This window comes from Heptranchias perlo, unplaced genomic scaffold, assembly GCF_035084215.1.
Source record: "Heptranchias perlo isolate sHepPer1 unplaced genomic scaffold, sHepPer1.hap1 HAP1_SCAFFOLD_44, whole genome shotgun sequence".
Lineage (NCBI taxonomy): Eukaryota > Metazoa > Chordata > Chondrichthyes > Hexanchiformes > Hexanchidae > Heptranchias > Heptranchias perlo.
The window spans coordinates 4,912,327-4,938,760 of NW_027139453.1; the positions used below are offsets into that span (position 1 = coordinate 4,912,327).

Sequence of the window (26,434 nt, forward strand, 5' to 3'; positions counted from 1 at the left end):
ATGGCCTACTCGTGCTCCTATTTCTTATGTTCGTATGCTCTTAGAAGTGTGAAGGGATAAGTTTTGGTAGGAAGAATGAGGAGAGGCAATAAAAAGTACATGGTACAATTTTAAAGTGGGTGCAGGAATTGAGAGATCTGAGGGTGGATAATGCTTCGAAGGTGGTAGGACAAGTTGATAAGGTTGTTAAAAAGGCATATGCGATCCTTGGCTTTATTAATAGAGGCATGGAGTACACAAGCAAGGAAGTTATACTAAACCTTTATAAAACACTGGTTAGGCCTCAGCTAGAGTATTGTATTCAATTCACGGCACCGCACTTTTGGAAAGATGTCAAGACCTTAGAGAGGGTGCACACGAGATTTACGATAACTGTGCCAGGGATGAGGGGCTTCGGTTATGGGGAGAGACTCGGGAAGCTGGGATTGTTCTCCTTAGAACAGAGAAGGTTAAGTGGAGGCTTGAAAGAGGTGTTCAATATCATGAACGGTTTTGACAGAGTAAAGGAGTAGAAACTGTTTCCAGTGGCAGAAGGGTCGGGAGACAGAGGTCACAGGTTTGATGTAAGAGTCAGAGGCGATATATGATGATCTGGAAAGGGCGGTGGAAGCAGATTCAATAATAACTTTCGAAAGGGAATTAGATAAATACTTGAAGGGGGAAAATGTTAAAGGGCTACGGGGAAAGAGCAGAGGAATTGAACTAATTGGATAGCTCTTCCAAAAAGCTGGCACAGGCATTATGGGCCGAATTCCCTCCTCTTGTGCTGTACCTACTATGATATTATATATCAGGCCCATGGCGCTGTATCTAGGTTGATAGCATGGCCATTTTCAATTTCAATGAAACAATACTCTCTCAGCTCTCATGACGTGAATCTCTCTGACACCACTTTAATATGACGAGCCAAACTGGTTCCATATCACTTACCGACAACAACGAGTTTTGAGCCATGGCCAAATATATAATCGTTATTTCCTGACACACCGTTACACAGTCGTAATAAAACTAGTGACTCCTCAATTCTCCACACAACTGCCAGTAAGCACAGTTGGATCACTTTGGGTTGTGCTAAATTTATTTCCCCTCCCTGTCGCTCTCCATCTCTTTCTGTTATACTTTTTCTCCTCGTCTCTGCCTCTTTCCTCCTGCCATTCTCTCAGTTCCCAATTCTGTGCCGTTCTTTCTGTATCTCTCTCTCCTCCAGTCTCTCTCTATAGGTTGCCTCTTCCTCTCTGCCTATCGCTCCCCTCAAACTAACTTTTCTCCTACGTTTACTTGTTTTAATTTGTGCTTCTTTATTACAACTCGTCTTTCCTCTACATTTCATATTCTCTCCACTTTCAAACTCGTCGACACAATCAGTGCCCAGCCACCAGCAGTTAATTGATATATTTTGATTAAGATCTCATTTACCCAAGACGGTTAACTTAATGCCGTCTCCAAAAAATGGAAGACGAGTTGTTCCTGCTCCCACATCATAATCTCCCATCAAAAAATATTCTTCAATGGTGTTGCAGCATTTTGGACCGCCCCACTTACTTATATCTGATATTGGCCCGTAGCTAATACGAACTAACTAGAACAACAAAAACTTGCATTTATACATAAGGAGATATTAGGACAGGTGACCAAAACTTGGTCAAAGAGGTAGGTTTTTAGGAGCGACTGAAATGAGGAGAGGCAGAGAGACGGAAAGGTTTAGCGAGGGAATTCCAGAGCTCAGGACCGAGGCAGCTGAAGGCATGGCCGCCAATAGTGGAGCGATTAAAATCGGGGATGTGCAAGAGGCCAGAATTGGAGGAGCACCGAGATCTCGGAGGGTTTTTGCGATGGAGGAGGTTACAGAGATAGGGAGGGGCGAGGCCATGGAGGGATTTGAGATTAAGGATGAGAATTTTAAAATCGATGGTTTCCCGGACCGGGCGCCAATGTCGGTCAGCGAGCATCGCGGGTGATTGGAGAACGGAACTTTGTGAGAGTTAGAATACGGGCAGCTGAGTTTTGGGTGAGCTCATGATTCTGGAGCGCGGAAGATGGGAGGCCGGTCAGGAGACCATTGCAGTTGAGGAGTCCAGAGGTAAGAAAGGCACTGATGAGGGTTTCAGCAGCATATGAGCTGAGGTAGAATCGGAGGCCATAATCTAATCTAAACTCATAAACTAACCAGGATGTTTGCAATTAAAACTGACAACATCCCCAATACGTCCTGTACAGTTAACTACTTAATCCTCTTACTGTTCTCAGAACTCTTATCAGGACGGAGTTAAAACCTCTGACCTATCTCGAACTTGTGCACCCGGCGTGTTTAGATCAGCTATGATCTCAGTGAATGGCATAGCAGGCTCGAAGGGCCAAATGGCCTACTCCTGCTCCAATCTCTAATATTCTTATGTGTTCTTCGGTAGCTCTTCAACAACTGACAACATAGGAACAGGAGCAGGCCATTCAGCCCCGCGAGCCAGTTCCACCATTCAAAATGACATGGACGATCTGTTTCTCAAGTCAATCTACTCGCCTTGGTTCTGTAACCTTAATACCCCAGCCCAAGAAACAAATATCAATCTCAGTTTTGAAACTTTCAATTGACCCCCAGCCTCAACAACTTTTTGTGGGAGAGAGTTCCAAATTTCCACTCCCCTTTTTGTGAAGAAGTGCTTCCTGACATCACCACTGAACGGCCGAGCTCTACTTTTAAGAGTATGCCCCCTTGTTCTGGACTCCCCCCACCAGAGAAAATACTTTCTCTCCGTCTACCTGATCAAATCCTTATGGAGGATACATAGAGTTATATACAATGTACAGTACAGAAACAGGCCACTCGGCCCAACTGGTCTATGCCGGTATTTATGCTCCACACGAGTCTGCTCACATCCCTCTTCATCTCACCCTTTCAGCATAACCTTCTATTCCTTTCTCCCTCTTGCGTTTATCTAGCTTCCCCTTAAATGCATCTATGCTGTTCGCCTCAACTACACCTTGTGGTAGTGAGTTCCACATATTTACCATTTTTCTGAGTAACGAAATTTCTCCTGAATTCCCTTTTGGATTTATTACTGACAGCTTATATTTAAGGCCTCTAGTTCTAATCTCCCCACAAGTGGAAATGTCTTCTCCACATCGATCCCATCAAACCCTTTTCATAATCTTAAAGACCTCTATCAGGTCACCGCTCAGCCTTCTGTTTTCTAAAGAAGAGAAATCCAGCCTGTTCAGCCTTTCCCGATAGTTACATCCCCCAGTGTTGGCATCATCCTTGTAAATCTTTTTTGCACCTTCTCGTGTGCCTCTATATTATTTTCATAATATAGCGACCAGAACAGTGCACATAAAAATGCAATCTCATATTTTGTAAATTCTACAGCCGTGTCCTCTTTTAGTGATCAAGTTGAATACTTCTGTTTGCATCTGCACTGATCTGAGTATTTTAGTAAAACTCCTCTGTGTTCGCTTTCAAACCCCTTTCCTACAGTGAAAACTAATTCGTCTCTCCAAGTCTCCCTTCATAAGCTAAAGTTTTACAATCAACTTAATTCGTTCCTATATTTGCAAATTCGTGAATTGAGCCAACGTTTCTACCATTGGACATCTTTTCGCTTACCTAACACGACCAGCCTCGTCCCATCTCCGAAGTAAGCTTCCTTGTTGTACACAGCAGTATGGGGCAGTAAGAAAACCCCTTCTGCAGTCTCGATCGCTCGATCTATTCTAGTGATGTTTGAGACGGTTTTGACTATGGTAATGTCCCGTAAAGGTTATCGGAACATAAGAACATTGGGACATCGAGATATAGCGACATAGGGAAATAGGATCAGGAGTAGACCATTCAGCTCCTCGAGCTTGCTCCACTATTCAACTGGAACATGACTCATCAGCATCTTACCTCCATTTGCTCGCCTTGGTCCATTAACACCCTCGACTAACAACATTCTATCAATCTCAGTTTTGAAATTTTCAATCGGCCAACAGCCTCAACAGTTTTTTGGGGGAGAGAGCTCTAGATTTCAACTAACCTTTGTGTGAAGAAATGTTTTTTGCCATCACCCCTGGACGGCCCAACTCTAATTTTAAGGTTATGCGCTCTTGATCTGGACTCCCCACCAGAGGAAATAACTTCCCTCTATCAACCTTATGAAATCCTTTAATCATCTTAAACACCTCAATTAGAACACCCCTTTATCTCCTTTACTGGAAGGAATACAAGCCTAGTCTGTACAAACTGTTCTTTAACCCTTTTATATATCAAATATCGAAACATTACCCCAACCAATCGTTGACCCGTGTTTAGACATAGATTCTGAACGAGAGAAGAAACAGAAAAGCACAGATACCTTACCCAAAATAGCCAACTTGGTCCCGTCGCCGAAGTAAAGTATGTTCCCTGCACAATGTTCAATTCTTAGTCATGAACAGGCCCGGGATCTTTCCATTCTAACTGAAAGCGGGGGCTCTTACATGCAAACATTAACGAAGCATGTCTCGTATAGAACAGGTTTTGTAAAACTAAACATTTTAATCATCAGTAAACAATTTATCTGCCGTTCGGGGGAGAGGTTAGAGACATTATAATTGACTCACCCAGAACTGTTAATCTGGTGCCTTCTCCGAAGTAATACACTTGTGCACAGTGATACCCCACCGTCCCAAAATAGTTAGGTCTGAGTCCCAGTCTAATCTGTACCATCCCATTCTTATCTGAATTATCCCGTTCTAATCTGGATGGTCCCATTCTAATCTGTATAATCCCATTCCAATCGATAGAATCCATGTATGATTCAATTCTAATCTGCATGGAACCGATTCTAATCTGCAGGGAACCCTTTCCAATCTGCATCATCCCATTCTAATCTATAGATTCTAGGCTAATCTGTATGAGTTCATTTATAGACTAAGCATCGGTTATATTAAGTCTGTGTTCTGAGCACGGTACATTTCCCACTCTTGTATTCAACCAATTGTTACAACCACCTCCAACTTTATTGAGTTTACATACATCTTAAGGGAGGAGAGAGAGATAGAGAAGCGGAGAGGGTGAGGGACGGAATTCCAAAGCTTAGGTCCGAGGTAGCTGAAGGCACGGCCGCCAATAGTGGTGCGATTTGAGTGGAGGGATGGACAAGAGGCCAGAATTGGAGGAGTGCTGAGCTCTCGGAAGGTTGTAGGGCTAGAGCAGGTTACAGAGATGGGCAACAACGTTAGAATGCATACAGCTGGACAGGAATTTAAATAAAAACTGCCGTTTTCTTACCTAATACCGATAGTGTGCTGCCTGTTCCGAAGTAGGGAGTGGTCCCAGCACGTCACGAATTCCTCTTACATCAACACCTTCGGAAAGAAAGAGCTAAAAGTGGGTGTCTAAGCATTTCACCAACTCAGGGCGTCCCAAACCACTTGACAGCAAATTAAGTACATTTTTGAAGTGTGGTCACTATAGCAACGTAGGAAATACGGTAGCCAATGCTGCCACATACTGCAAAATGGCAATGATCAGATCGGCTGTTTTTTTTTTGCAATGTTTTTCTGAGGTTTAAATATTCGCGTTCACGGAGCTAATTGAAGGCTCGTTTATTGTAATGATACAAAACGATTAGGTTTTCCATAAAAGAGCCCTGGGTTATATGCGTGGATTATTTTAATGCACTTTTTAAAAATAAATGTCCCAGCTCTCACAATGATACAAGTGTGAAGCTCACGCTTTTAGCCTGTCCCCTGCGCCCTTGCTGATCTTTCGAGTCACGTGTAGACGTAGGTTTTTGTGCGGGGGTTGCATTGGATTCTATCACCGTGCCCCCGCTGTTCCCACGATGATACAAAGTCCTACAAAAAAGAAATATCAGATCGAGAGCAACACCGCCCCGCCTCTTGAGCAGGTACTGGAGGCTTCAACTGGTGACGTCGCTTTGAGATTCAGGTATCGGAGTTTATTTAGCACTCGGGAACATAGGAACAGGTCATTAACACCTAGAGCCTGTGACATGTGAATAGGAGTCGGCCATTCTGCCCCTTAGATCCTGTTATATAGGAAAAGGAAGAGGCCATTCAGCGCCCTCAAGGCTTTCAGATTGGAACAGGAGGAGGCCATTCAGAACCTCCAGTCTGTTACACGGGAACAGGAGGAGGCCATTCAGAACCTCCAGTCCGTTACACGGGAACAGTATGAGGCCATTCAGAACCTCCAGTCTATTACACGGGAATAGTGGGAGACCATTCAGAACCTCCAGTCTGTTACACGGGAACAGGAGGGAGCCATTCAGAACCTCCAGTCCGTTACACGGGAACAGTAGGAGGCCATTCAGAACCTCCAGTCTGTTACACGGGAACAGGAGGAGGCCATTCAGAACCTCCAGTCTTTTACACGGGAATAGGAAGAGGCCATTCAGAACCTCCAGTCTGTTACACGGGAACAGGAGGAGGCCATTCAGAATCTCCATTCTATTACACGGGAATAGGAGGAGGGAATCCAGAACCTCCAGTCTGTTACACGGGAACAGGAGGAGGCCATTCAGAATCTCCAGTCTATTACACTGGAATAGGAGGAGGCCATTCGGAACCTCCAGTCTGTGATGCGGAAAAATGAGAAGGCCATTCAGAACCTCCAGTCTGTTACACGGGAACAGGAGGAGGCCATTCAGAATCAGCAGTCTATTACACAGGAATAGGATGATGCCACTCAGAACCTCCAGTCTGTTACACGGGAACAGGAGGAGGCCATTCAGAATCTCCAGTCTGTTAAACAGGAATAGGAGTAGGTCATTCAGCCCCCTCGAGCCTGTTAGAGAGGAACAGGAGGAGGCATTTCAGCCCTTCGAGTCTGCCAGGCTTTTTTCTTGTGTCACTTGAAAATGTCCCCACAACGTGCAGGACCTCGGGAAGTAACGGCACTGTCTCTCAAACAGAGCACATGTTATACATAAATACAATAACTCTTGCACACTGTAATCTCCGAACCGATCTCTCAGAGCACCCTGTGTACCAGGTGCACGCTCGTCGGCCAGGTGTCGTGTTTAGATTTGTAACGCTATTATCTTTTCAGTTTATCTTTGTTCAAACCGCCGCACTTCCCCATACGTCTGCCCCAAACTAAAACGCCGAGATACCAAACGTTTAATTCGCTTCATATGGAACGTTATCTCCATCTGAATGAAGCTCCGGGTTATGGTCTAAACACGAAGTGTCTAACAACAAAAGCAGACGTTAAAAGAAGAAATGGGAAACCGGCGTTTGAATATTTGCAAAGAAAGGCGAATGTGCGTTCAGTTCAGTAAGTAGATTTCTCGTTGTCCTTTTGCAAACATGGTACAAAGTTTAAATCAATTGTTGCTTTCAAATGTTCCCCGGACGCAACAGAGTTATGAGCAATTATGTCATTCTTGTTTGGAAATTATTCCAGGGATAGTGGACTTTAGTTACGTGGATAAGCTGGGGTTGTTCTCCTTCGAACAGAGACGGTTGCGAGGAGATTTGATAGAGATGTTAAAAATCATGAAGGGCCTAGACAGAGTAGATAAAGAGAAACTGTTCCCATTGGCGGAAGGGTCAAGAACCAGAGGACATAGATTTAAGTTGATTGGCAAAAGAACGAAAGGTGACATGAGGAAAATCTTTTTTAGACAGCGAGTGGTTAGGATCTGGAATGCACTGCCCGAGGGGGTGGTGGAGGCAGATTCAATCGTCTTTTTTAAATGCAAACCGAATAAGTCCTTGAAAGGACAACATTTGCAGGGTTACAGGGATAGGGTAGGCGAGTGGTACTAGCTGCATTGCTCTTGCATAGAATCGGTGCGAACTTGATGGGCCAAATGGCCTCCTTCCTTGCTGTAAGCTTTCCATAATTCTATAAATTTGGTTAGACCGTACTGAGAGTACTGCGCTCAGTTCTGGATTCCTTATTACAAAAAGGGTATAGAGGCACTGGAGAATGTGCAACAAAGATTTACAAGGATGATACCAGAATAGAGAGGTTATACATATCAGGAAAGACTTAACAGGCTGGGGCTCTTTTCTCCAGAAAAGGGAAGTTGAGGGGTGACCTGATGGAGGCCTTTAAGATTATGAAAGAGTTTGCTAATGGAGACGTAGAGAAGATGTTTCCACTTGTGGGGGAGACCAAAAATAAGGGCCATAAATAAAAGATATTCACTAATAAATCCAATAGGGAATTCAGGAGAAACTTGTTTCCCAAAAGAGTGATGGAGCCGAAAAGCATAAGTGCATTTAAGGGGAAAGTACATGAGGGAGAAATGAATAGATGGATAAGCTGATAGGGTGAGATGAAGTAGGGTGGAAGGGAGCTCGTGTGGAACATAAATACCAGCATAGACTAGTTGGGCTGAATGGACTGTTTCTGTGCTGCAAACTCTATGTAATACTCGAATACATCGACTTCAGCAGCATTACACATGTGAATGTGGTTCCTATTATATGAGTTATTTGGTTTATAACCTAAACGCTTGTGTAAAATGCTGTTAAGAGGATTTGTCCACCATTAGGTTTGTGACATCGCTAACATAATAAGATAAGAAATAGGAGCAGGAGTAGGCCATTCGGCCCCTCGAGCCTGCTCCGCCATTCGATAAGGGCATGGCTGATCTTCAACCTCAACTCCACTGACCTGCCCGATCACCATATCCCCTGATTCCCTTCGAGCCCGGACATCTGTCTATCGCAGCCTTGAATATATTCAACAACTCAGCATCTACAACCCCCTAGAGTAGAGAATTCAAAAGATTCACAACCCTCTGAGTGAAGAAATTCCTCCTTATCTCGGTCTTAATTGTCTGACTCCTTATCCTGAGACTATGCCCCGTGGTTCTAGACCCGCCAGCCAGGGAAAATAATCTCTTAGCACCTACCCTTTGAAGCTGCCTCATAATCTTATGTTTCAATTAGATCACATCTCATTCTTCTAAACTCCAGAGAGCAGAGGCCCATTATGCTCAACCTCGCCTCAAACGACAACCCTCTCATCCCAGAAATTAATCTAGTGAACCTTCGCTGCACCACCTCTAAGGCAAATATATCCTTCCTTAGATAAGGAGAACAAAACTGTACACAGTATTTCATGTGAGGACTCACCAAAGCCCTGTCCAATTGTGGTAAGACTTCATTACTTTTGTGCTCCAACCCTCTTGCAATAAATGCCAACATTCCATTTGCTTTCCTAATTGCTATACCTGCTTGCTAATGTTTTGTGTTTCGTGTACGAGGACACCCAAGTCTCTCCGAACACCAACAATTAATAATTTCTCACCATTTAGAAATTATTCTGTTTTGCTATTCTTCCTACCAAAGTGAATCATCTCACATTTCCCCACATTATACTCCATCTGCCACCTTATTGCCCACTCACTTAACCTGTCTATATCACTTTGCAGACTCTTTGTGACGTCCTCACAGTTTACTTTCCCACTTAGCTCTGCATCATCAGTCAACTTGGTGCATTACATTCGGTCCCTTCATCTAAGTCATTCAGAGAGATTGAAAATAGCTGAGGCCCCAGCACTGATCCTCGCAAAACCCCACGAGTTCCAGCTTGCCAGCCTGAAAATGACCCGTTTATCCCTACTCTCTGTTTTCTGTCCGTTAACCAATCCTCGATCCATGCTAATATATTACTCCCAACCACATGAGCCCTTATCTTGTGCAACAACCTTTTATGTGGCGTCTTATCGAGCGCCTTTTGAAAATCCAAATTTACTACATCAACTGGTTCCCCTTTATCTACCTGTGAGTTACATCCTCAAAAAACTCGAATAAATTTGTCAAACACGATTTGTCTTTCATAAAACCATGTTGACTCTGCCTAATCATATTATAATTTTCTAAGTACCCTGTTACCACTTTCTTAATAATGTATTCCAGCATTTTCTCGACGACTGATGTTAGGCTAACTGGCGTGTAGTTCCCTGTTTACTCTCTCCCTCCTTTCTTGCATAGCGGGGTTACATTTGCTACCTTCCAATCCACGTGGTCTGTTCTAGAATCTAGAGTTTTTTGGAAGATAATAACCAGTGCATCCACTATCTCTGCAGCCACCTCTGTTAGAACCCTCGGATATAGGGTCAAGGGGATTTATCAGATTTTAGTCTCATTAGTTTCTCAAGCAACGCCTAAGGAAAAGAAAAAAGTCGCCGTTTTTTAGTCTAAATGGTTGCGGTGCAAATAATGTTTAATCCAGCAAATTGTCCGTCGCCGTTAACTACAGTGGAGATCTGAGCAGCGAGAATGGACTTTTTTCAGCTTTCGACAGGGTGACGCAAATGGTCCATTGATTTTGCGATGGATTGGGACATGGCTTATCTCACGTATTCCGCAAATCGCTGAATATTCTTTTCTTAAAATGTAATAATGGCGCCCGCCGTTAATACATCGTTAATATGGCTCAATTTCCCAGCAGTTCCAGGCCAGAATGGACGGTTGGGTGTATTGTGCGATAGATAAATATGTAGCAATTGTAGATGAGAGAAACTTTCCAATGGCGAATAATGGCAAGATATCAATTTGCTCGAATGACACGATTACTGACACTTTCAGACACTATTACTATTCGACACTCTTACTGCTCATGATACTGATAATGATATACTGCTGGTCCAGTTACTGATAATGACACTATTGCTGCTCCAGTTACTGATAATGGCACTATTACTGTTCCAGTTACTGATAATGGCACTATTAATGCTCCAGTTACTGATAATGACATTATTACTGTTCCAGTTACAGATAATGGCACTATTACTGCTTCAGTTACTGATATTGGCACTATTACTGTTCCAGTTACTGATAAAGACACTATTACTGTTCCAGTTACTGAGAATGACACTATTACTGCTGCAGTTACTGATAATGGCAATATTGCTGCTCCAGTTACTGATAATGACACCATTACTGCTCTAGTTACTGATAATGACACTATTACTGATCCAGTTTCTGATAATGGCACTATTACTGCTCCAGTTACTGATAATGATACTATTACTGCTCCAGTTACTGATAATGATACTATTACTGCTCCAGTTACTGATAATGAGACTATTATTTCTCCAGTTAGTGATAATAACACTATTTCTGCTCCAGTTACTGATAATGACACGACTACTGCTCCAGTTATTGATAATGATATAATTACTGCTCCAGTTACTGATAATGAGACTATTACTTCTCCAGTTACTGATAATGACATTATTACTGTTCCAGTTACTGATAATGGCAATATTACTGCTCCGGTTAATGATAATCACACTATTACTGCTTCAGTTACTGATAATGATACTATTACTGCTCCAGTTACTGATAATGACAATATTATTGCTCCAGTCACTGATAATGACACTATTACTGATCCAGTTACTGCTAATGACATTATTGCTGCTCCAGTTACTGATAATGACATTATTACTGCTCCAGTTACTGATAATGTGAAAACAAATGCATCATTGCGTGGCTTTCTCTGAACCAGGTGTGCAGTTAATCATCGAAAGCAATAATTTTCATTTTTATAGCGCCTTTCACCACCTCAGGTCCCAAAGCGCTTAACAGCCAATGATGTGCCTTTGAAGTGTAGTCACTGATGTAATGCAGGAAAAGCGGCAGGTAATTCGCGCATAGCAAGATCCTGCAGACAGCAATAAGATAAATTACTGGATAATCTGACGTAAATATTTTCTCGGACACCAGGAAGGACTCTCCTGCTCTTTTTCCAATAGTTTCAGTGGGAACGGCGCCTCGGTTTAACGTCTCATCCGCAAGTCGGCACCTGCGACAGTGTTGAACTCCCTTACTTCTGCCCCTCTGACAGTGCAGCACACCCGCAGTACTGCCCCTCTGACAGCGCAGTACCACTCTCAGTACTGCCCCACCAATAGTGCAGCACTCCGTCAGTACCGGATGTCTGATAGTGCAGCACTCCCACAGTACTGCCTCTCCGACAGTGCAGCACTCCCTCAGTACTGACCCTCCGACAGTGCAGCGCTCCCTCAACACTAGCTGTCCGACAGTGCAGCACCCTCACATTACTGCCCCTCCAACAGTACAACACTCCTTCAGTACTGGATGTCTGAAAGTGCAGCGCTCCCTCTGTACTGCCCCTCCAACAGTGTAGCACTCCCACAATACTGACCCTCTGGCAATGCTGCACTGGGAGTTTCAGCCGAGATTATATGCTCAATTTTCTGTAACGCACTACCTCTGACTCAATGGCGAGAATGCTACCCACTGAGACACGCCTGACATTCGTCATCGAAAGGACACATTCCTCCCCACGTGTTGAAGCTCTTGCATTGGTTGAAAGGAATCTGTTGTGCGATGTTTGCACATAAACTGTCATCTTAGAAATCCCAAGATTCACAATGGAGGCAGAGATCCTTGCATTTTTTCATTTCGTTTCGAACCGTGACTCAGTTAACAAAAGGCGTTTGAAGCATTGGCGGAAAGTTGGTGCTAGATGGCGCAATTGCTTTCATAATAGTACTGGGTTTGCACATCATTTCCTGCCGCCCCCGTTCCGATTAAGTCTCTCCTGCTTTATCACACTCCCCATTTATTCCAACGCCCCCACCCCCACCCTGCGCTGGGTCAAAATCCTCGAACTCCCTCCGTAACTGCACTGTGGGAGATCCTTCATTACACGGGCTGCAGCGGTTCAAGAAGGCGGCTCACCACCACGTTCTCAAGGGCAATTATGGATGGGCAATAAATGCCGGCCACGCCAGCGACGCCCACATCCCATGAATGAATAAAAGAAAAAGAGTCCAGTCTTTTGCAGTGGATCAAATTCTCTGCATTCGTGTCAGAGGCAGACAACGAGGTCATGTTGACCTCGTATCCCCATGAATCAATTTAGTCCTGGCCTATCAGCAACTTTCATTGTGGAGAGTCGACACCTGTTTGCCACTGACCCATATTGACCGTTTCCACTTCCACTAGGAATCTACTCTTAAGATAACATTCTCCGTCTCCTGTCGTTTTTCAGTCCACACTACCATGTGGCGAGTGTTTACATACTGTACTGTGACTGCCGCCGGCCGACACACGAATTAAGAGCAGGAATAGGCCATTCGGCCCCTCGAGACTGCTCTGCCTTTTGAAAAGATAATGGCTGATCCTATTGTGACCTCAGCCCTACTTTCCCGTCTACCTACTATAACCTTTGAATCCCTTGTTAATCAAGAATCGATCTAACTCAGCCTTAAACATATTCAATGACCATGCCTCCACCGCCCTCTGGGGAAGGGAATTCAACAGACTCAAGACCCTCTGAAAGAAAAACATTCTCCTCATCTCCGGGAGACTCTTATTGTTAAACTATGTCCCCTTGTTCCAGTCTCTCCCACAAGGGGAAACATCCCCTCAGCATCTACCCCTTCTAGTCCCCTCAGGACCTTATATGTTTCAATAAGATCACCTCTCATTCTTCTAACCTCCAGGGCATAACTTGTCCAACCTTTCCTCATAAGATAACCCCCTCATCCCAGGAAACGAGTGAACCTTCTCTGAACCGCCTCCAAAGCAATTATGTCCTTTCTTATATAAAGAGACCAAAACTACATTCCAAATGTGAATCTACCATCTTCTCCTTATCTCTTTCTCCTCCAAATCCCCCAAGCTCTTTGTGCCTTGGTCAAGTGACCCCATACCACAGTATGTGACGTGTCAGTGTCAGCTAGCAATAGTTTTGGGCGGTCTTCAATCCGCCCTTTGGAATTGGGTCCTCCATACTGCTGCTGGTGCAACGCACATTCGGTTCCCTTGAACAAAGAGGCTGCAAGCCGACATTTCATCTGTCACTGACTTTCATGAGGTGGCGCTGAGCTGTTTATGCTTCGACGCCTGGGGGTGGGGCAAGAGTGTGGAATGCTGGGGAATGGTAGAATTCTATCACCTGTCGCGGAGCATCTTTCTCAGATTTTAATCTTTCCTCCAACTCCTGCATTTTCTTTTGACAGTGGGTATGATTCCCCTCTCCTGCTGCACGAGGCTGGTCGCCCTGTTTCAGACTTAGGACTCCCCCTAGGGCACTACTTATGTCACCGACCTCCTTTATCCACCTTTTAGCCTGACCTTCCTGTCGTTGTAGCTCGGCATTACATACTAAATTTCTGTCTATATTTGCCCCTACGGGTTGAAGGTGGTCTCCTGACTCAGTCAAAGTCCCGTTGTAAGAAGCTATACGAGCTAAGTCATTTTCTTATTTTTTGTTCCATAAACTTTTTGTTGAGCTCTGCTTCGGTTTCTAATTGTTACTTGAGTTTTAGAATTTGACGTCCTTCCCATAACACGACTATAATTTTCCAATTTTCCTTATTCACATGTTTTTCTTTGGTTGGTGTCTTAACCAACTCTCCAAACTGTTCTAGGTATTCTGCATTCTCTGTCAAAGAGATTTATTAACTCTTCGATTATAGAACGAAACGACATTTCCAAATTCTTGTCCTAGACTTAAGAGACATCCTTTATTTCGTCTTTTCTATTTTTCAGTCTCTTTTTTCTTGTCAATGCCAATCACAAGATAAAAGGGGTGCTGTCAGTTTGCTGACAGCCATCACATTTCAGTACAGTGGAGATGATTATCACAACGTTTTAAAAATTGATGCCCTGTAATTGACAACAAGACATCGTTTTTTGATTACTGTTACACACAACATTGACACTTTACACATCAATTCACACTCAGGAATACTGAACACGACTATAATCAGATCAATTCACACTCACCAATATTCAACACAACTTCAATCAGATCAATTCACACTCACCAATACTCAACACAACTTCAATCAGATCAATTCACACTCACCAATACTCAACACAACTCGATTCAGATCAATTCACACTCGCCAATACTCAACACAACTACAATCAGAATAATTTATACTCACCAATACTCAACACAACTCCAATAAGATCAATTTATACTCACCAATACTCAACACAACTTCAATCAGATCAATTCACACTCACCAATACTCAACACAACTTCAATCAGATCAATTCATAGTCACCAATACTCAACACAACTCGATTCAGATCAATTCACACTCACCAATACTCAACACAACTCCAATAAGATCAATTCACACTCACCAATACTCAACACAACTCCAATAAGATCAATTCACACTCACCAATACTCAACACAACTCGATTCAGATCAATTCACACTCGCCAATACTCAACACGACTACAATCAGAATAATTTATACTCACCAATACTCAACACAACTCCAATAAGATCAATTTATACTCACCAATACTCAACACAACTCCAATAAGATCAATTTATAGTCACCAATACTCAACACAACTCGATTCAGATCAATTCACACTCACCAATACTCAACACAACTCCAATAAGATCAAATCACACTCATCAATATTCAACACAACTCCAATAAGATGAAATCACACTCACCAATACTCAACACAACTCCAATCAGATCAATTCACACTCATCAATACTCAACACAACTCCAATAAGATGAAATCACACTCACCAATACTCAACACAACTCCAATCAGATCAATTCACACTCACCAATACTCAACACAACTCCAATCAGATCAATTCATAGTCACCAATACTCAACACATCCTCAATCAGATCAATTCACACTCACCAATACTCAACACAACTCCAATCAGATCAAATCACACTCACCACTACTCAACACAACTCCAATCAGATCAAATCACACTCACCAATACTCAACACAACTTCAATCAGATCAATTCATAGTCACCAATACTCAACACAACTCGATTCAGATCAATTCACACTCACCAATACTCAACACAATTTCAATCAGATCAATTCACACTCACCAATACTCAACACAACTTCAATCAGATCAATTTATACACACCAATACTCAACACAACTTCAATCAGATCAATTCATAGTCACCAATACTCAACACAACTCGATTCAGATCAATTCACACTCACCAATACTCAACACAATTTCAATCAGATCAATTCACACTCACCAATACTCAACACAACTTCAATCAGATCAATTTATACACACCAATACTCAACACAACTTCAATCAGATCAATTCACACTCACCAATGCTCAACACAACTCCAATCAGATCAATTCACACTCACCAATACTCAACACAACTCCAATAAGATCAAATCACACTCACCAATACGCAACACAACTCCAATCAGATCAATTCACACTCAACATCACTCAACACAACTCCAATCAGAACAAATCACAATCACCAATAATCAAAACCACCAAAATCAATTCGTTTGAACTGAGGTTCTCTGGAATATTAGTTCGGGCCTTGGGAACACAACCACTATACCACCATTTGACGGGCAAACTGCTTGCTGGTGCAGTGATAACCTTAAAGTGGATAAGAACATAGGAAACAGGTGCAGGGGTCGCCATCCGGCCCCTCGAGCCTGCTCCACCATTCAATCAGATCATGGCTAATCTTCTACCACAATGCCATTTTCCTGCACCATTCCCAAATACCTTTATGCCTCTAATATCTAGAAATCTATCGATCTGAGTGAAGAAATTTCTCCTCACATTAGTCCTAAATGGCCTGCCCCTTATTATGAGACAGTGACCCCTGGTTCTAGACTCCCCAAAGAAGGGAAACATCCTCCCTGCATCTACCATGTCGAGCCCTGAAAGAATTTGGTAAGGTTCAATCAGATCACCTTTCATTCTTCAAAACTCTAGAGAATACAGACCTAGTCTAATCAATCTCTCGCCATATGACAATCCCGCCAACTCAGGAATCAGTCTGGTGAACCTTCGTTGCACTCCCTCTATGGCAAGTATATCCTTTCATGGTTAAGGAGACCAAAATACCATCACCGAATCCCCCATCGTCAACATTCTGGGGGTCACCATTGACCAGAAACTGAACTGGACCAGCCACATAAATACTGTGGCTACACGAGCAGGTCAGAGGCTGGGTATTCTGCGGCGAGTAACAAACCTCCTGACTCCACAAATCATTTCAACCGTCTACGAGGTGTGTGATGGAATACTCTCCACTTGCCTGGATGAGTGCAGCTCCAACAACATTCAAGAAGCTTGACACCATCCAGGACAAAGCTGCCCGCTTGATTGGCACCCTATCCATCACCTTAAACATTCACTCCCTTCACCACCGGCGCACTGTGGGTGCAGTGTGTACCATCCACAGGATTCACTATAGCAACTCGCCAAGCCTTCTTCGACAGCACCTCCAAAACCCACGGCCTCTACCAACTGGAAGGACAAGGGGAGCAGGCACATGGGAACAACACCACCTGCACGTTTCCCTCCAAGTCACACATCATCTCGACTTGGAAATACATCGCCGTTCCTTCATCGTCGCTTGGTCAAAATCCTGGAACTCCCTTCCCAACAGCACTGTGGGAGAACCTTCACCACACGGAATGTAGCGGTTCAAGAAGGCGGATCAACACCACCTTCTCAAGGGCCATTTGGGATGAGCAATAAATGCTGGCCTTTCCAGCGACGCCCACATCCCATGAACGAAAAAAAAAAATTACACAAAGATGTAAAAGCGAGGTTCGACATATCAAATTGGACCTCACACTACGTTTACATATAATAGATTTGAGTGAAAACATGAAACAGTAATAGGAACAGGTGAAAGGCGGACGCTTGGGATCCTCCTAAGGAGATCATTCTTTCGTTCGATGGAGCTCTGTGGCGTCTACTTGGGTAATTTTGACCTTTTGAAGAATGTGCGCCCAATCCACCCAGCCTCTGAAAAGCGTCGGTCGGTTCGCAAGGAAACGTCTGTGACAACAGAAGACACGCCTACAAAATATTTCAGGCAGAGAAGCCCCACCCACAAGCAGACTTCATTCATGCGATGGAATATTCTGGAAGTCATTGCAAGCAAAACATTGAATTTTAAAATATAAAAGGCAAATAAATAATTGAGTTGGATTAAAGAGACAGAAGAGAAAAGTGAAAAATAATATAACTTTTATTTTATTCTAATGACCCAAATCTATTAAAATAAGAAGGAATATTAGATGCCACATCTTTTAAATTTACTCTGTGGTTGTTTGGTAGTCAAAAAGAGTTATCACACTTTTAAAACTTAGTTTAGACCTGATATTTTCAAGCATACCGTTTGGTGGCCTAATTCGGTCGGTCCCAGCTGGACGGATGAGTAAGTTTGCGATTTTTCAGTGATTTCTATGAGTGTAGCGGGCGATGGCCCTTTAATTCGCAGTTGTCAATTCCCCTGCCAACGGATGGGTGCAATTTCAGGATTTCCGCATTTTACTGAAGATGTGCAAATTGGCCAACTTGCTCCTCCCTTTCTCCATGATAAAGGGAGAATGCTATTGAGCTCCTCTGTTATTTCGGGAGCAATCTCTGCCCAAAATTACGTTCCTTTTTCTTTCTTTCATCTTATTTTCCTTCTTTCTTTCAGCCTTTCTTTCTGTCCATCACCAGTTATCCCCTCCAAACGTTAATGTCTTCGTGAAGCAATCACTTCGTCACCGATTGTGCCTAGAATGGTTTTTTGTTCCCACGGCGGTGGTTTTTGTTCAGGCAATGAACCAATCTGAACCGCTGTGGTCCCATCACTCGCGGCGCAGTAATACACTGCCGCATCTGCCGGTTTGATTCCAAGGATCTTCAGGCTGGATTTCTTATCATTCATAGTTCGACTGATGGTAAATCCATTCTTAAACTCATTCTCGTATTCAGCTCTGCCTTCTCCAAAAGAATATCCGATTAACACGAATCCTGCTCGGGCCGATTGCCGATACCAGTACATGTAGCTTCGAGCAGTTCCATTCTGAAAGCAATTCAATTCGACCGCTCCAAGCTGTTCAACAACAATCGATCCTGGCCACTGATGCACGACATCTCCCATGGCATAGACTGAAAAAAACAATTGGGGGAGAGGAAGTAAGGAGATTCGGGTGCACGAAAAAGCAAGTCTTGTATTTCTATATCGCCATTCACGACCTCAAAACCTTTACACCAAATGGGGTACTTTTACAGGGTAGTCACTGTTGTAGCCCCTCCGACATTGCAGCACTCCTTCAATACTGGCATCGGGACTGTCGGCCTGGATTATGGGCTCAAGTCAGTCTCTCTATAATATATGTATATATAATATTTATATATATATATATATATATATGAAGTGTAGCTTGATAAAATGATTGGATGATATTACATAGAGCTTATTAAGTATATTTTTAACGAAAGTAAGGTTAAATAGAACAAGGAGAGTGATTTGACGTGAGCTTACGTGGCATCAGCAATATGAAGGCAATGAGCAAGGAATTTAATTCCATCCTTGTGAGGAATCCAAGAGATAGTCTTTCAGCGAAAAAGGTGGATGGAAAGTGAGGCCGATTGTTCAACACATCGTTGAAAAGTACAATGTACAAACCGGAAATTACGTAAAGAAAATGACATCCGCCCGATCTGAAAGTGTCCAAGTGAAGTGAAAAGGAAAGAAAAAAAATTGCATTTATTTATTGCCTTTCACGACTTCAGGGCGTCCCAATTTGCTTTAGAACCAATGAAGTACATCTGAAGTGCAATCACTATAGTAATGTAGAAAAACGTGGCAGCCAATTTGCGCACAGCAAGATCCCACAGACAGAAATGTGATCAATCGCTACATTTTTAGTGACCTTGGTTGAAAGATAAATATTGGCCAAGATACAGGTGAAATCCCTTGCTCGTCATGAAATAGATGCCGTGGGATCTTTTCAATCTACCGAAAATGTCTCATTAACAACCATGAGATAAATGATCACATAATCTGTTTTTTAGTGATGTTGGTTGAGGGAAAATATTAGCTCCAGAACAACGGGGAGAATTCCGCTACCCTTCTTCGAATAATGTCCGTGGGATCGTTTAAATCCAACGGTGAGGACATATGGGGCCGAAACACAGCACGTCTGACAGTGCAACGCTCCCTCAGTACTGCCCCTCCAAAAGTGCAGCACTCCCTCAGTACTGACCCTCCGACGGTGGAGCGATCCGCCAGTTCTGCCCCTGCATCAGTGCAGCACTCCCTCAATACTGACCCTCCGATAATGCAGCAACACCGCAGTACTGTCCCTCTGAAAGTGCAGTACTCCCTCAGTATTGCCCCTCCGACAGTGCAGCACTCCCTCAGTACTGACCCTCGGACAGTGCAGCGCTCCCTCAATACTGGCCCTCCAACAGTGCTGCACTTCCTCAGTACTGACCCTCCGACAGTGCAGTACCCCCGCGGTATTGACCCTCCGACAGAGCAGTACTCCCTCAGTACTAACCCTCCAACAGTACAGTACTCCCGCGGTACTTACCCTCCGACAGAGCAGTACTCCGTCAGTACTGACCCTCCGACAGTGCAGCGCTCCCTCAACACTGCCCCTTCAACACTGCAGCACGCCCTCAGTACTGACCCTCCGACACTGCAGCACTCCCTCAACACTGCCCCTCCAACAGTGCAGCGCTCCCTCTGTACTGACCCTCCGACAGTGCAGCGCTCCCTCAGTTGTGCCAATCCAACAGAACTATGATAACACTCTTCCTCAAAGCAATCATTTTGCGACCATGCTTTACACTGGAAGGGTTTTTGTCAGGGTTGTGAATCATCCTGAACCGCTGTGCCCAATCACCGGCGGCGCAATAATACAACGGCGTGTCGGTCCGTCCCAGGCCTGTAATCTTGAGCGTGGATTTCTTATCGCCGTCACTGCGCACCATTTGAAATCTCGTCTTAAATTCCTCTTCCATTTCTGCTTGCGACGACCAAACGGTTTTGCCAATTAACACCAGCCCCCCTCCAGCGGATTTGTACCAAAGCATGCTGGAGCGCGCAGTTCCATTCTGGAAGCAGTTTAGTTCCACGCTTTCTTGTTGAGTTACAACGATCGAAAGGGGCCACTGAGATACGAGATCTGAGAGGGAAAAACCTACAAAGGAATTGGTGAACAATGAAGATCATTCAGCGACACAATCAATTATGTATTGACTACACAACCTGAAAAGGACGTTCCGTTTATCAATAAAAAACCGGCCAGCCACGAATTAGTAAAAGTTAGAAGCAGAAAATTTACATAGAATCTTTCAGCACAGAAGGAGGCCATTCGGCCCCTGGCGCCTTTGCCGGCACTTTGATAGAGCTCTCCAATTAGTCGCACTTTTCATCTGTTCTTTCACCATAGCCCTGTAAATATCTCCTTTTCAAGAATTTATCCAATTCCCCTTTAGAATCTGCTTCAATTACCCTTTTCAGGCAGTGCGTTCCAGATCGTTACAACTTGCTGTGTAAAAAAAACACAATTCTCCTCCTCTGGTTCTTTTGCCAATTATCTTAAATCTGTGCCCTTTGGTTACCGACCCTCCTGCCAGTGGGAACAGTTTCTCCCTATCGACTCTATCAAAACCTTTCACACAATAAAAATATGCACTGGTTAAAAAAAAACATTATTGCAATAACATATTCAATAATCGATTCTTGATGTATAATCGTCCCGCCATATTCATATTACTATAATTGATTCGATGAATCTAAGAGAGACGTTGCCTAATCGGGACGCTTACGGGTCTTCAGACATAAAAGAGTTAGTTGCAGAAAATGTAAATGCATCTTCGCCAGAAGCAATCGGTCGGTTGCAGCTTTGCAGCTTGTGAGTTACCCTTGGAATTAGCAGATGAAGCGTCATAACCGGAAATTACGTCACCTGCAACCTTAAATTCGCGAACCGCAAAATGAACAGGCAAAAAGCCAAAAACAAACAAGAGCCCTTCAAAGCCACAATCAGCAACCTCATGGCTTGTCACATCACTCATTAAATCAAAAGGCCAACCACCGTTCAATGTGGAGTTAAGAGCGGCGTGTCAGGAGACTATACGTTAGAATGAAGGATTAGCCCCAGTGATGCATCTGCACAAGATTTACCTACATCACAATCCCCCTTCCCATTTACTGGCAGAGGTGATAATGAGAGAACTTTCAAAAGGGATTTGGATAAATACATGAGGAAGAAAATTACAGGGCTTGTAGAGAAAGTGCAGGGGAGGGAGACTAATTGGATTGCTCTTTGAAAGACCCGTCACAGGCACGATGGGCCGAATGTCCTCCTTCTGCGTTGTATGATTCTTTGATTGCAACTGTATCCAGGACTGGAATCCTGTATCAATAGCAGAGACCCTGAGAACGTTGTTGTAGATATGTGCACAATTTAATCGTTCACGGAATGTTTAATCCAGTCTAAAATCGCTTTTTTTTAACATATATTTATCGAATTAAATAGAATTTACGGCACAGAAACAGGACATTCGGCCCGACAGATCCATGCCGGTGTTTATGCTCCACTCGAGCCTCCTCCCACCCTACATCATCCATCCCTATCAGCATTTCCTTCTATTGCTTTTTCCATGGTGTACTTATCTAGCTTCCCCATAAATGCATCCATGCAATATATAACGTTGTGAGCTATTATCTGTTTCAATTATTTAGCAGAGAAAATTGATCAATTGGTTCACTACGACTACAGATGACTTTTATCAGTTCAGAAAATGAAGCTTACGTCACGTCAGACAATACAACGATCACATAATAAAATATTGGTTCATTACACAAGCACACAAACGTGGAGCAAACATTTAATAAATCACGCCAAGCAGTTTATGAAGGACTATTAAAAAAAAAGTCAATGAAGTGGGGAAAGGAAATAACGGTGTTGGTTGTAGGCTCATGTGAAATCTGCAAAAAAAAAGAGCGAAAGTGGGAAAGTGGAAATTTGATGTGAAATAAACCGGAGGTTGTCGATTACAGAACCAGAGTAGATGATGATGGATTTGAATTTGTATGATTTATTTGCACGAGCTGCTCCGAATGTTGCCACGCTGATGTGAGCAATTCCCGGCCCATTGTCATTGACTGCGTGTCGACAAACTGGGGGCGATGGTAGCCGCGCCGCAAAGGTTACTGAGTCACCAGAAAACACCATGGCCGATTGCAGCCCTCATTGTTCAATGACAACTGCACCGTGGCTGCAGTGTGTACCATCCACAGGATGCACTGCAGCAACTCGCCAAGGCTTCCTCGACAGCACCTCCCGAACCCGCGACCTCTACCACCTAGAAGGACAAGGGCAGCAGGCACATGGGAACAACACCACCCGCACGTTCCCCTCCAAATCACACACTATCCCGACTTGGAAATATATCGCTGTTTCTTCATCGTTGCTGGGTCAAAATCCTGGAACTCCCTTCCTAACAGCAATGTGGGACTGCAGCGGTTCAAGAAGGCGGCTCACCGCCACCTTCTCAAATGGCAATTCGGGATGGGTAATAAATGCCAGCCTCGCCAGCGTCGCCCACGTACCATGAACGAATAAAATAAGGGGAATGCTTTTTGGATCACATGGCCTTTTCTACACTTTGTCGCTGGTCCTCTTGGCGCGTAATTAATACGAGTGCCCAGTGTCACATAGAGAGCTTTCGGCCTGGAGCAGCATTACATTTCATCTGCCACTGTCCTCCTCACTGTTCACAACACTTCCAAGCTTTGTGTCATCTGCAAATTTTGAAATTTTAACCTGTACACCCAAGTCCAAGTCATTAATATATCTGGGGAGTCCAGAACGAGGGGTCACAGTCTCAGGATCCGGGGTATGCCAATTAGAAACTTGATGAGTAGAAATGTTTTCACTCAGAGGGTGGTGAACCTGTGGAATTTGCTACCACAGCAGGCAGTGGAGGCCAATCATTAGATATATACAAGAAGGAGATAGATATATTTCTTAATGCTAAAGGGATCAAGGGATATGGGGGAAAAGCGAGAACAGGGTACTGAGTTGAACGATCAGCCATGATCATTTCGAATGGCAGACCAGGCCCGAAGGGCCGAATGACCTATTCTTGCTCCTATTTTATATGTTTCTATGTTTCTAACAAGAAAAGCAATGTTCCCAGCACCAACCCCTGGTGAACACCACTGTACACCTCCCTCCAGTCCAAAAAAGCAACCGTTGACCACTACTTTCTGTTTCTTGTCCCTTAGCCAATTTTATATCCATGTTGCTGCTGTCCCTTTATTCCATGGGTTGCAATCTTGAAGATAAGCCTATCGTGCGGCACTTCATCAAACGCCTTTTGAAAGTCCATATACGCCATTTCAACTGTCTTGCCCTCATCTACCCTCTCTGTTACCTCATCAAAAACTCTATCAGGTTAGTTAAACACGATTTGCCGTTAACAAATCCGTGCTGGCTTTCCCTAATCAATGCACACGCGCCCAAGGGACTGTGAATTCAGTTCCGAATTATTGTTTCTAAAAGTTTCCCCACTATTGAGGTTAAGCTGACTGGCCATTAGTTGCTGGGTCGAACCTTGCACAATTTCTTGAACAATGGTGTAACATTTGCAATTCTCCAGTTCTCTGCCACCACCTCTGTATCTATGGATGTTTGGAAGATTATGGCCAGCACCCCAACAATTTTCACCCTTACTTCCCTCAGCAACCGAGGATGCATTCCATCCGGACCGCGTGACTTATCTACTTTAAGTACAAATAACCTTTCAAGTACCTCTTCTTTATCAATTTTTATCCCATCCAGTATCTCAACTATATCTTCCTTTTCTAAAGTATCCCATATACCTTTAGTTTAAAAAATCTATCAATCTCAGATTTAAAATGAGCAATTAAGAGAGCATCAATTGCCATTTGCGGAAGAGAGTTCCAAACTTCTATTACACTTCGCTGTAGAAGTATTTCCTAACGTTAGTCGTGAAAGTCTTGGCTCTAAGTTTGAGATTATGTCCCCTGGTCCTGGACTCACCAACCAGCAGAAATTGTTTCTATCCTATCAGCTCCCCTTAATATCTTGAAAACTTCGATCAAATCACCCCTTAAACTTCTAAATTCCAGGGAATTCAAAGGTAGTTTGTGAAATCTCTCCTCGTAATTTAACCCTTGGAGTCCTGGTGTCATTCTAGTAAATCTACGCTGCACTCCCTTCAAGGTCAACGTGTCCTTCCTAAAATGCGGTGCCTAGAACTGAACACAATACTCCAGGTGTGGTCTGAACAGGGCTTTGTATAGCTGCAGCATAAATTCTACCCTTTTGTATTCTAGTCCTCTCGATATAAAGGCCAGCATTCCATTAACCTTTCTGATTATTTCCTGTACCTGTCCATGAATTTTTAATGATCTATGTGCATGGACCCCAAAGTCTCTTTCGACCTCCACTGCTTCGAGCTTTCCGCCATTGAGAAAGTAGTCTGATCTCTCCTTTTTAGATCCAAAGTGGGTGACCACACATTTGCCTGCACTGAAATCCATTTGCCAAAGTTTTGCCCATTCACTGAAACCATTAATTGCTCTCTGTAATTTTATGCTTCCATCTACACTGCTTACAATGCTGTCTGTCTTTGTGTTATCGCCAAACTTGGATACGCGGCTCTCTCTCCTGTCATCCAAGTCGATAATAAATACAGTGAATACTTGATGCCCAAACATCGATCCCTGTGTGACACCGCTAGTCATACCCTGCCAACTTGAGCACCTGTCCATTATCCCTACTCTCTGTCTCCTGCAGCTCAGCCAATTTTATAACCACATCAATAATTTATGCTCAATTCCATGAGCTTCAACTTTAGCTAACAGCCTCTTACGAGGGGCTTTACGAAAGCCTTCTGGAAATCCAAATAAACAACATCCATTGACATTCCGCTGTCTACTACTTTAGTCACCTATTCAAAAAACTCAATCAGGATCTTCAGGCATGTGCTATCGTTTACAAATCCATGCTGGCTCTTTCTGATCAGCTAAATATGTTCAATTTGTTCACTCACTCTATACTTAATTATAGAATCAGGTAATTTGCTAGGCTAACTGGTCCAAAGTTCCATAATTTCTCTCTCTCGCCTTTCTTAAATAATGGAGTGGCATGTGGAAATTTCTGATCTAAGAGAACGGTTGAATAACCGAGAGAAGTTTTGAAGATTATAGTTAGGGCATTTGCAATGTTCTCACCTATTTCTTTTGAACCTTGAGATGGAAACCATCTGGTCCTGGGAACTTGTCACTCTTTTGTGCCATTAATTTCTTCATTACTGTTAATTTGCTTACGTTAAATATGGTGAGTCCCCGTCCCCGATTCAAAATTAGTTGCCTTGGGGATCTGGCATCTCTTCATCAACTGTAAATACTGATGCAAATTAATTATTTACCATGTCCGCCGTTCCCTTATTTTCCTTTGCAATATCAACTATATCCGCTTTCAATGGACCCACATTTCCTTTGAAAACCGTCTTATTCCGAATATAATTGTGAACATTTTTGTGTGGATTTTGATATCCCTTGCAAGTTTCTTTTCATTCTCCCTTTTTGTAGCTCCCACTATATGTGTTGTCACCCTTTGCTGTTTTTCGTATCTCTCCCAGGCGCCAGGATCTGTGTTATTGTTTG

General features: G+C 43.4%; 1 protein-coding gene across 1 annotated transcript in view; it reads right to left on the reverse strand.

The window, feature by feature from the left end:
- LOC137312901 (uncharacterized) overlaps positions 1-19,345 on the reverse strand; it is a 35,380-nt gene extending 16,035 nt beyond the window's left edge. Inside the window, exons 1-3 of the mRNA XM_067979277.1 lie at positions 19,262-19,345; positions 18,471-18,885; positions 931-1,148 (exon numbers count right to left, since the gene is read on the reverse strand). Of these exons, the coding sequence (XP_067835378.1) occupies positions 931-1,148; positions 18,471-18,885; positions 19,262-19,307 (679 nt within the window). The 5' untranslated portion in view covers positions 19,308-19,345. The remainder of the gene's footprint in view (positions 1-930; positions 1,149-18,470; positions 18,886-19,261) is intronic.
- Between the last annotated feature and the right edge of the window lie 7,089 nt (positions 19,346-26,434).